Source organism: Lissotriton vulgaris, chromosome 7 (assembly GCF_964263255.1).
Source record: "Lissotriton vulgaris chromosome 7, aLisVul1.2, whole genome shotgun sequence".
NCBI classification, from domain to species: domain Eukaryota; kingdom Metazoa; phylum Chordata; class Amphibia; order Caudata; family Salamandridae; genus Lissotriton; species Lissotriton vulgaris.
Genome location: NC_141695.1, coordinates 1,350,397,759 through 1,350,410,054, shown reverse-complemented (window position 1 = coordinate 1,350,410,054; position 12,296 = coordinate 1,350,397,759). Strand labels below are relative to the sequence as shown.

Below are 12,296 nucleotides of genomic sequence, written 5' to 3'. Positions count from 1 at the left end.
TTCCTCACTGTTTAAACTGATTAATATAGCCTCTCAGTGCAAAAATGTCTCACTATGAGAAATATGTGATTGCGGTACAGTGCTGAGATGAGTTTGATATCCAGCTAGCACTCCAGAACACCCCAAATAAAGTAACTGTTACAAAATAGTCTCTGGGCACTTAAAGCCTACTCGTTTAAGCTAAATAGTTGACATAACGCATAAAGATCCACACTAGTGTATACGTTGGAGTAAAAATTTTATTGTTTAAAACACGGTTTACCTTTATATGGTGCTGCAGAGTTAAATCATCAAAAAACTACAACACAATGAAGAAGTTGACAATGTTTCGGAGGAAGGCAATACATGCATTCTGAAAATGAAGTAAAAAGTCAGAGTATCTAAAAACCTACAGAGCATTATAAACATAGGCAGCATCAATATAAAACGTTTGCAAACATCTCTTTTTAAAAATACTATTTGCGTTCTCAGAAAACATATACACTATATATTTGCATTTTGTTAACTGGGAATTACTGAAAAAACACAGAAACTGTGTGAATATTTGCAAACTACAAAGATGAGGTTATTAAAAGAAACCCAATTGGAAATCCCACAGACTATCATGTGTAACAGCACCGAGGGTGGGGTGAGCAGTAACAAAAGTCACCAACGGATTAGAAATAAGAAAAGCCCTTATATTCAGCAGCAAATTCTACAAATGTATACATGCATAGTGTGCTGAGAGAGTTTCTGATCCTATTTCTAAAAGTACTATACTCTGTTACATTATATTAACAATTGTGCATAACACATATTAGTACATTAGAATGCTGAGAGCTCCACTGAAGACAATGAATTGGCTCAGGGCTTGTACTGGATGGTAAAAGCCTTCTACTATTCCATTCAAATCTTCGTCTTTCAATTTCTTTCTTTTTAATTAGGAACATTCTACCCCCAAGTGGTGGAATGGTCTAATAACCTAATAGTCTTTCTGCTTCGGACTATACCAGTTGTTAAAGGCCCTCTGCCTCGTCTTAGGTCCTCGCCTGCGACTCAGGTCATTAACTAGGGTTCAGGGCCTTTAACAACCGGTATAGCCCTCGGCAGTGGGCTGCAAGGCCATAATACGGAAGGATCTGATTCCAAGTACAGTGAATTACACTATCAGCTGTTGTGAGTGGTTAATTCTGTGAAATTATATGATATTCAGATGCCATCCTACGCATGAAGTGGGAGAGATCATGCCACCAACGAGCAAACATTTAAATCTGATTAAACTTGGATAATAATGTTCATTATGTGTGGAACTAATAGCACAGGTATAATCTGAGGAGTTGGGGCACGCAGAAATTATGAGAAGCTCCCAGTCCATAACAAATAAATGCATAAAAGCTTTGACTGGCTGCGGGGGTGGTTCAAAGGTGTAGAGAACAAAAAGCAACATACCTTGTTGGTACTTTTTTGGCCCACATATGCACATATAATATATGTTCCAAATTTCTCCGCTTAGATGATGATTAGATATGATTTTAATTAATTTATAAAGAACAGCGTGTAAGTATTTTGTTGGCCTTTTGCCCCTAAAAATATTTGGTGCATCTACACCCTTAATCCATTGTTGAAACTGTTTTATTTGATTTTTAAAACACCCTATAAGTATTTTTGTTGGACTTTCACTTACAGATGCCTATATTAAAAGTATCTTGTAACTCCCATCTCTACACACAGTTAACTGATGGCTTAACATTTTCTTATTTTATATATATATCATTGATTGTTGACATAACACAAATGCAAAATGGTAGGCTCAGTCAACAACACCTCCGTCAAGACCCCAAGTTGTACGTAACCTGCAATACCTGTGTGTGTTGATTCTGAGTTATTGACTTACCGCTACCTCTTCTACACCCAGTACAGATCTAGACACAATACATTCTATTAAAAAACTATATGAGTGGCTACAAGAAGCTTTTTATATACAAATACCACTAAAACGACACAACAAAACAAAAGAAAACAAGAACCTTGGAGAAATAAAGAGATAGAGGAGATAAAACAACAAATTTGAAAGCTGCAACGTGCCTGGCTCAAAATAAACACCAATCAAGACCAATCAAGACAAACTTCGCCTACAGAAAATTAACAGACTATACAAGTCAAATTTAAAAAAGCTAAGATAAGGCACTATTCAGACACAATTCAAAATGCTAAATGTGCAAATAAAGAATTGTATAAAATTCTCAATAAGTTTCATAAACCGAATTGCCCAGAAGGAGCTCATCCCATTACTCTAGATATCACAGACAACTGGCAAATCATTATACGCCCAAAGCAGACATGTTGGACTCATAGTTAAAACAAAGACAAAGCACCAGCACCGACCTTTTCCAAAACAACAATCCAAGAAAACTTTAACCCAGCCCCTCCGTTCCTTCCAACACATTTCACACGATGAATTTATGGACTTAGTCAATCAAGCAGGCCTGCCGGCAGCCCTTCTGAGCCGTGTCCACCGCAAACCTTCAAGACAATTCTTCTAACAATCTCTGCTGTCACAACAGTAAGAAGAATCCTCAACAATTGCCTAACTACTGGAAAATTTCCAGAAGAACTCAAAAAGCCATACATACACCCATTACTGAAGAAAGAAAACTTGAACCGCTTAACCCTGATACTACAAACTGATTACAAGTGGACCTTTCCTGGGCAAACTGATAGAAGAGCAGCATTCGCCCTGACGTCACAATTCATTGAAGATAATGCCATACTCTCAGACTTCCAAATGGCATTCCGTCCAAGAAGAGGAAAATAATATACCCTCGTGGCCATCTGGGATGACCTGAAGAACACAGATGACCACAACAGGGTTGCTGCGCTACTTCTCTTGGACCTCTCGGCTGCCTTTGACACGGTTGATCATGACACTCTGATACAAAGACTCTACAAAGCCGGCATGAAGGGGACTGCTCTAAACTGGATCACATCCTACCTTTATAACAGAATTAATGTCATCCACATGCCCCCCCTTTCTCATCCAAACCATACTTCACGAAAGCAGTGGTCTCTCAAGGCTCTATCATCTCGCCCATTCTTTTCATCATCTACAAGAAATTACCAGCACTGATCAATCAATTTCACCTCACGTGCTATAACTAGACAGATGACACGCAGATACTCCTTCAAATGGAATGCCCCAAAGACATTAGAAAGTCGCCTAATTTCAGCTCTCTGAGAGACGTGGATCAGTGGATGACCCCATACCACTAGGATTCCCAAAATAACCCTTTCTAGACTTTTTCCTACTCTACCCCTCCTTGCAGCATCTCATTCTTCTTTGCTCTTCAGATCTCCCAAAGAAGCCTTTCTAATCCATTCCCTGACTCTTCCCCCTTCACCTCCCTTTTACACATGCCAAGCCTCCTCCTACTGCTTCAAGCTAAAACACATTCTAAATCCTTCCCCCTTCTACTCCTCCACTAGCCTTTTCAATCCAAATAACCGACTAACACGTTCACCACTCAAATTACTTTCATATTTCACTATGCTAATTCCCCACTACTCCTTTATGGGTTCTGGAGTAACGTGCTACTTGCCGATAAAGCGCTTTAACACCTCATCAGGGTTAACAAGCACTATATAAATGCAAAGTTTTTTCCTTCTTCTATCCCTCCACATGCGTGCCAATATTATACCCCTGGCTGCTTGGGCTGACCAAGATGTGACCGGCAGGGCATGCAATCAGTTGGATAAAATTAAGAGAGTGGTCTAGGGAGGTACATGGAGAGGCTGTGACACGCTTAGGCTACATGCTTAGGAAGTCTGAGATGATCAGTGTGAGGAGCATCTGGAACATGGATGTGGGTCAGTAAACAATTCGAATACATTGAGGATGGGGATGGCTATGTCTTGGGCCTGTCCAAACCATTCACAAAAAAGGCTCAGGGTGAAATAAGTGTTTGAGAATCCAAACTTAAAAAGAAAGGATATACCTTCTCCTTAAATGAGGGAAGGAAGGTGAAGATGTGGCACATGTTGGCTGCATTGTAGAAAGACAGCTGCCCTTCATAATCCAGGTAAACTCGAATTCTCTGTGGGGCTGGATCTGGTTTCAGGTATATCAGTGGGTTTTCAAAAGCCTGGTACTCAGTTAGGACCATGCCTACAGCCCAGATCCCGTCTTGCGGCCGGAGTTTGATCTCTTTGGTGCACTTGACTGATTCTCTGACAATCCCTATAGCCCACCCTCTGCTGCCAGTGGTCGGCACTTTCACCTCCCAGTAGTGCCTGCCCTGTGTAAAACCATCCTTTCCCAAGACAAAGGCAGAGGCACCCTTGGCATCTCGGTCTGCAGCTTGCTGCTTGGAAAATGTGTTTGTCACGGTCTTCCCATTGTCGGACAGGCGCAGATCTGGGTGGGGTGAGTCCAAGCAGATGTCCACTCGAGAGAAACAGGCTAGAAGAGGGAAACACAGGAAGAAATTGAGAACTCTGCATGATGTGGGTTATTGATCCTCATAATCATCTACTGAGGTTCCCTGCAGCTATAAACAAACAATATTACAACAGAATCACTGCCCGTGTTGAAGCTGTTATACATATTTTTATTGAGAAAAAGTATTTTTAGCTTACTTTGCAATTTCAATGATTTCAATGGTTCAGAATACAAGTTCAGACATGAACCATGTCAAAGCCCTTGAATTCAATGATTGGCTCTTAAATAAAATGTAACCAAAGCAATGACATGAGCCTCCATGAGGGGCTTCTCAGAGCACTAAGCCCACTACTTGTAACCAGGGTATAGAAAAAATGGCAGTTTTGAAGGATATTACCAGTGCTTAATTTGTGAAAGAATGAGTACTGGTGCCCAAAGCTCTGCTCAGAAGCCTAAGGCCGGAGTTATTAAATGTCAGTGCCAAAGACCAAGGCCATGTAGTCTTCAATCCAACTCATGACTCTCTAATCCACCACCAGACTTTCACTGCCCCTTCATTTCACTCTTGCAGGTTCCTGCTTCGCCGATCTGGGGCCATTTTTTCACCTTTCTCCTTTTTCACTCTTCGTATACTTTTCCTGCTCTTGTGAAAAGTCTAATGTGGGGAAATGAGTGCCACTGTCGCCACCGCCTCCCCACCCCAGCAACCACCGGCTCAAATTAAGTATTGGATATAACCAAGAGCTTACTCAGACTTAGCCGGTATGGACAGAGGCAACAAAGGATATTATGACATGATGCTTCAAGAAGTACTTTCCTAAAGCACTGAAACCATGGCTCTGGGGAAAGGGCTTCCTAGAGCACTTAAGAAATAGCTAAAAAAGTAAAAACTTAGCCATTGCACTGTACCACAGTCCTTCTTCTTAGACCTGGCACCATTGGCGTGGGTCTCCCTTCCATTTTCCGCTTTTGTCTCCTCTGTGTTTGCTGGTGTTAGATGCTCTGGGCGCTGTGCCACTGCTATTCAGTGCCACAGCGTGAATGCTTCCTATTGTAAATTGACTGTATGAATTGGTATAATCCTAATTGACCTAAGGAACATGATAGGAAAGACGAATTTAGCATGGCCGCGCTGCGAATATTAAGGTGTATCTTTTAGTGAAGATTATTTTTGTACTCTGTGGTTGATAATACCACTTTTCGAAAGTGGGTATTTTCTTGCCTAAGCCTTCCCGTGTGCTCTGCTGGTATGTGTATTGCTGTCTGGCTTTGAGTGACAGGGCAAGTTGAGCCCGACCTGGATTGAATAGAGAGATCTGCAGTTGGACTATGGGGAGGGGTGACCCTTTGATCTGAGCAGGGCTGTGCCTAGCAAGGTTAATGATGGCTCCACCTCCCACTGTGCGTCTGATAGCGGACCCCCTCTTCCTGAAAGGCAGGATGCAGCTTTGTAAACAAAGTGCTCCAGGGCGACACCAATCTGGTTCTGGCTGGGTTCAGTGATTTGTGACTTTTTGATAACAAAGACTTTTGGGGTATAAAGATCTGTGCTAAAACCCCTACACTGTGTGTTACTTCTGGATGTCAAGACGAACCTCTGTCTGTGTAACTAGAGGGAAAGGACTTTGAAACTTTCATCCATCTTGCTGAAGCAACTCCTCAAGGGCCTGATTTAAGCTTGCCTCCTGTTGAAGTCTCAGGGACATTAGACTTCACCCATCAGCCGTCCATATTCCTATTTGAGGGGAATTCTACTCGCAGGTAAAGCCTCTTTTGAGAATTCCAGAGCCTCTGGTTCTACTGCGGGGAATGCAGGCTGAAAGTCATCGTATCGCTAGTGTGGGCCACCGCAGCTGAGGAGCTGTTGCCGCTAAGTGCCCGTATTTACCGTCCTACGAGAATCATCGCTATCGCAATTGGGGGCCGCTGCAGCTGAGGAGGTGTGCCGTTGAGTGCCCACATTTGCCGTCCTACGAGAATCATCGCAACTGCTATTGTGGGCCGCTGCAGCCGAGGAGCTGTGCCACTGAGTGCCCGCACTAGTCACCACTTTGAGGATCTTGTTATCACTTGCATGTGCTGCTGGGTGACTGCCTTTAAGCCCCGTCCCAGGATTATCGTGAGTGCACACCGCAGACCGCTACAGCCGAGAGCTGTGGCCGCTGCGAGTCCGCCTGACATCACTGCTGCTTCCTTGTGAGGCTGCGTGCCGTGTCCCTTTAGATCTCAGGTACATTGTGCATCACTGGGTCGCGGGACGCCGGCCTCAAACTAAGTTCATTCCACACGCTTTTTGAGTGCCTCTATTGCTTTTGAAGTGAATCTGTAATTATGTGCACTGTAGATTTGACAACATTAGAGGCGGCAAGTAACTCTGTGTGGCTCAATGATTAGAGCTATCAATGATGTGGGTGGGTCTGCACTCCTCTAGTAAACCTATTTAATCACAGTGTATAGTGTGTGATCAAGTTGTATGCGTGCGGTGCATAGGGAGAGGGTACCACAACCTCTAGGTACTATGTCTGAGATGAGTCCTCGGAAACCGGGGACTATGCAGCGCACACCGATCAGGCAATTATGCCTCAAACATTTGAAACCACATTTTCAAAAAACATTTGTTTATTTTTTTAACGCAAACTGTTCAAATATTTCAATTTGTCTAACACAATTTTTAAAGACACATCAATAAATCATAGCTTCAGCGAAACTCATAAATGCATCAATGCAAATTATATCGAACCAATATCATTTTCCAAGCAAAGAAAAGTAAAGTTTCAAACAACCCAATGCATTTCGGGTCCCTCTTGACCCTTCCTCAGGGGTATAATAAAGTTTCAAGTGTGCAAAACGTTCAAGGTTCAAATCCTCAGGGATGGTTCAGGTAACGTATCGTATCGTATCCACAAGATAACTCTGATTGATGGTGCCTCTTGAATTATCCTGGCCAAATCATTCTCTCTCTCGAGAAATATTCCTGAAGATTTCCTCAAATCACAAAGGCCGTCAACTTGTGAGTTTAATGCCCCAAGCAGAATGAAAGGTACACAAATCTTCCACGTTTCCGTTTCTACCTTCCTTCTTCTATTTCGTAGGTCGAATCTGTTCTATGATGGAAACTGTCATGCACCTGGTCTACTGGCGGCGAGACCCGGTGCACAACAGTTTCCATCATAGAACAGATTCGACCTACGAAATAGAAGAAGGAAGGTAGAAACGGAAACGTGGGAGATATTAATTCGATATAATTGCATGCGATTATAGTGAACTCTATTCATGGTCGTTTAAAATTACTGGTGGATAAACAATTTAATGCCTTATTTAAACACCTTGATAGAATGGAAAACTTGGTTAAAAAACTTGATACGCAAAGACAAATGGTTACTGCTGTTGACAAAACAACAGGGGAACATAACCCCAAATCGATCGAGGCTGTTGCTGAAGGTGTAACTAAGGAGGGCGTTGCATGCACATCCCCTATTGTTAATATTGCATGTAGAATGTGTGGCAATTTTAAGAATGATGCCTGCCCCAAACTCAAAGCAACTGGTAGTCAAACGGCCATGGCTAAGCCGGCATCTGGTAATAGGTCCACTTGTAATAATCTGCCTCAAATATCGGCAGTAGTTACCTCCGCGCATTCGGGAAATAGCCCCACAATTCCTACTATTGCCCCTGTTATTTCCGCAGCACCTATTAACTTGGGCAATAGTCCATCTAAGGACGTTCTTAATTTACCTCCAGAGGCATACCCTTACGTCCTGATCTTAGCAGGGGTTCCCCCCGCTTAAAAAGAGCCAATCAGAATCCTGGGAACAACTAAGAACAAGAGCATGGATTGGCTAATGAAGTATAAGGGCCTGGGTCAACAAATGCCAATGATATTTTAATGGTCCGTCGAGTAGGGTGGGTGGGAACATGCGAAAAGAACATCCCAGGTGACTGTATAGTCATGAATTTTAGACGCCTGCTCCTGGTGAAATGGCTATTAAGAGCTCAAATCTGCACCAATACTGCTCCAACCCAGATACACCCACTACCCTTGGGTTTTTTCTCTAAACCACCCCAATGGTTACGCGACCATTCAGTTCCAACATATACCTTACAAAATAGGTTCACCGCCTTGTCTGGCTTAGAAAGTCAGGACTGACTAATAAGTCAAACTTTGGCCTATACACCTGAACAATTTGAACCTTTAATTATACCTTCAATTGTTGTAGAACCTAGAGGCTCAGACCCTAATTTGTACGTTATAAGTTGGAATATCGCAGGTTTGAGATCCAAATTAAACTCAATTGAGTGGGTTGATTTGGTTAGCGAATATGATATTTTGATGTTCCAAGAGACATGGTGCACAAGTGAATTGATCTTGGACGGATTTGTGTGTTATAACACTATTGTACTAAGCCCAGAAATGGGACGTCCATGCGGGGGCCTATCAACTTCACCATCGAATAGGAATTTTATTAATTTGTTTGGATTTATTGATGGTTTACAAGACGCACAGAGGTATGGCAAAATAGATGGTATCTGTTTAGGTGGGGATTTTAATGCACGGTTACACAACAATACTGTTAATATTACCCCCCTAACAGCTAGGTACAACACATGTAAAAGGGGTGAGGAGCTTAGTATTTTTTTATCCTCCCATAATTTAATAAATACCATGGACAAGGCTGGTGTTGACCAGAGCAAAGACCATCTGCCTACCTACAGAGGGCGTGGATGTTCATCCACCATAGATTATGTTTTCATATCATCTGCATTGGAATTTTTTTTAGCTAAGGCTGAGGTTTTAAGTACTAGTCAAAGTGATCACAATCCTCTTTTGCTAACCATGAGGCTCTGCTCAAAATATTTTACTCGAAGAGAAATAGGGGCAAAACATTTGGTGCCATCCACCGACAAACAGACTAATCTGGAAGGGCATAGACAATAAGGCCCTATTTGAACGTATGATAAAAGCACATCCTTTATTAGTAGATATGTGTCTATGAAGCAGTGCTGCGGGTAGCGAAATTGTTGAGGTCTTTAGCAGTCTGTGTGCGGGTATTAAACACATAATTTCTAAGGAAGCAACTAATTCCCGCTCTGAGGCAATATTAATAGAACGTTGGGAAAGTCTTGCTCGCACTGCATCACTAAAGGATGTAACGAGATTCTGGTGTGAAGTTAAAGAAATGAGATCTATGGACTCGGCTATCACTCCAATAAGCTGTAATATACCTAGTGAACTCTGGGAAGAACATTTTTCCAAAATCTACACTGCCCCTACAATGATTCCCAGTACCCATACATCTTTCCCAGTTTTACAGTTTGTCACAACCATTTTGGAAGTTGAGGATGCCATAAACCAAAGCGCAGGGAATAAAGCCCCAGGCCCTGACGGGTTGTCCATTGACCTCATAAAACAATCTCCTGAGTTCTGGGCGCCCCTTTTATGCAATGTTTTTAATAATCTGACCAACACATCTATCCCGAATTCTTGGTCGACAAGCATCATTGTGCCAATTTTCAAAAAGGGCGATAGATCCAACCCGAGTTGCTATCTCCCAATTTCTTTGATTGACAATACTTTAAAGATCTTGGGCAGGGTTGTCTTTAATAAGATTAGGAACTGGGCTGAAGACAACCAAATTTTAAACCACTGTCAGCTGGGATTCAGAAGCAATGTCGGCACTGTGGAACAGTGTTTAAATCTGAATCTCATTTTAGGTAAATACACGATCACCCAAAAAGTGCCACTATACTTAGGTTTTATGGATCTAACTTCAGCTTTTGATTTTGTTAACAGATCACGTTTATGGGAGATTCTTTTAAATATGGGTTGGATGAGGCTTTGGTTTATTTTTTGGCGTATTTGCACAGGGATTTAAAGGCTCGGGTGAGGATATGCACTGATGGGGAGGTCTCTGGTGACATCACTATCGGTAGAGGGGTCAGACAAGGATGCGTTCTGGCCCCTCTACTTTTTATTCTTTATATAAATGAATTGCACAACTCCCTGTCCTTACTGATTAGCGATGTCCCCAAAATTAATGGTAAAATCCTCCCCGTGGTTCTCCATGCCGATGATGCGGTACTTATGGGCCGCACACCTAATGCACTACGCACTTTAGTTACTGGATTTGTATAGTTTATGGCAAATTTGGACCTTTGCACAAATTTTAAAAAATCATTTATAATGACTTGTGGGCCAAAAAAAGCATTGTATGAAGTCTGTAAAATTGGGCAGTGACTCAGTGTGCACCAGCACTTTCCCATAATTGGGCCTAGTCTTTGCAGATTCCGGTGCTTGGCAAGCCCATGTTGCCCATGGTAGAACCAAACTTTGTAAAGCAGTGAATTTCATCATTAGCCTTAGGCAACCTAAACAGGCCGAGGTGGTTGTACCATTGATTCAGATTTACAAATAACAATGAATACCTACAGCCTCTTATGGAGCCGAAGTCTGGGGGTATGGGAATTGTAGTGGAATCCAATTTGAGGAGAATAGGTTCTGCAGGAAAATCCTAGGGGCTCAAATCTCCTCTCCTACGTATATATGCCACAAAGAATTGAACTTACACTATGTGGAGGATTTTATTAAATCTCGCCCAGCTTTATTCTGGATGAAACCATGGCAGGACCCTGCTGCCGCCCTAACAAGAGAAATAATCACCGACTGTCTCAGATGCGATAAAGGTGGGAACATACTATGGTTTAGGGTATGTGTAAGAAGGGGGTCCCCGCAAGGGAAACGTGTTATGTACAACACACACTAACACTAGTTTACACTATATAAACATCAATCAGAAAAACTTGTACATGGTATTGTCCTTTATTTTACAATACCAGATATCAACCATTATCAGTACATTTTGCACACTTGTTGAAAAGCCCCAGTTGGGGAGGAGGGAAAGTGAGGGAAGGGGGGGGGGGGGTGTGCTCAGGGCAGTGTAAAGTCAAAGAAAAGTAAACACAGTCAAAAAGAAGGCAATTATAACAATCTTTACAAGCGGATCTAAACAGATCAAACACAAAAAGCCTAAATAATTAAGGCATCCATTGGAAGGCTGTTATACTAGAGACATTCAACGGTCACATACAAAAGTCAAGACAGTTCGGGACATGTGCCGGAAGTCCAAATCGGAGAACAAGAGCCGTCGACGTTTCGACCCCTGGCCGTAGGCTACGCTAGGTCCTTTAATGGGGTCTTCATCAGGACAAGTGCAGGAGAAGGGGGGGCAAGGTTGGATGGGGCAGTAGTATCTGTGAATTTAAAACAAATGGTCAGACCAATATTTGTAAGACCTGATTAACGTCATCCTATTTGACAGTACTACAGTACTTAACTAGAATTTACCATGGGGTCCGGGCCCACCGGGCCTCTGAACATAGGAATTGAGTAAGACCAAACATTAGTCGTGGTCAAACTCGGCGATCTTAATTGGCACACACAGAGGAGAGTTAAGAATGTAAACATCCTTGTGAAGTTTACTTCAAGAGATTTAATCATACAAAGTTGCCAGATTAAAAACAGGGACTAAACTTACATGAGTTTCAACCAATCAGCCGAATGGTGAAGATTTCATGGGTTTCAATCCCAGTCGTCGTAAAACAAGAGGGATGGGGTGCAATTAATGAACACCAACTGTGGATGAAAATAAGTTTAAGGCTAACTTAGTCGGATGCTATTTGTAACAGGAGCCCACAATATGGCTGATGGAGCCCTTCGTTACTTACATTAGACAAGCTGAGGTTAGAGCCGCTAGGGGTCTCTACACATGGAACCTTGTTCCTGGTCTGACTTCACAATGCAAGGGGTCGCTGTAAAAGTATAAAAAGGGAACACGTTGCAAGTAGGCTACGTGGGATTGCTGGATTAGTCTAAAGACATTGCTTA

General features: G+C 42.4%; 1 protein-coding gene across 5 annotated transcripts in view; it reads right to left on the bottom strand.

Annotated features, from left to right (window-relative positions):
• Positions 1 to 221: 221 nt before the first annotated feature.
• LOC147703671 (butyrophilin subfamily 2 member A1-like) overlaps positions 222 to 12,296 on the bottom strand; it is a 415,432-nt gene continuing 403,357 nt past the window's right edge. For all 5 annotated transcript variants that reach the window (XM_086932017.1, XM_086932018.1, XM_086932019.1 and 2 more), the window contains one exon: positions 222 to 4,435. In XM_086932017.1, coding sequence (XP_086788143.1) covers positions 3,921 to 4,435 — 515 coding nt within the window. In that variant the 3' untranslated portion in view covers positions 222 to 3,920. The remainder of the gene's footprint in view (positions 4,436 to 12,296) is intronic.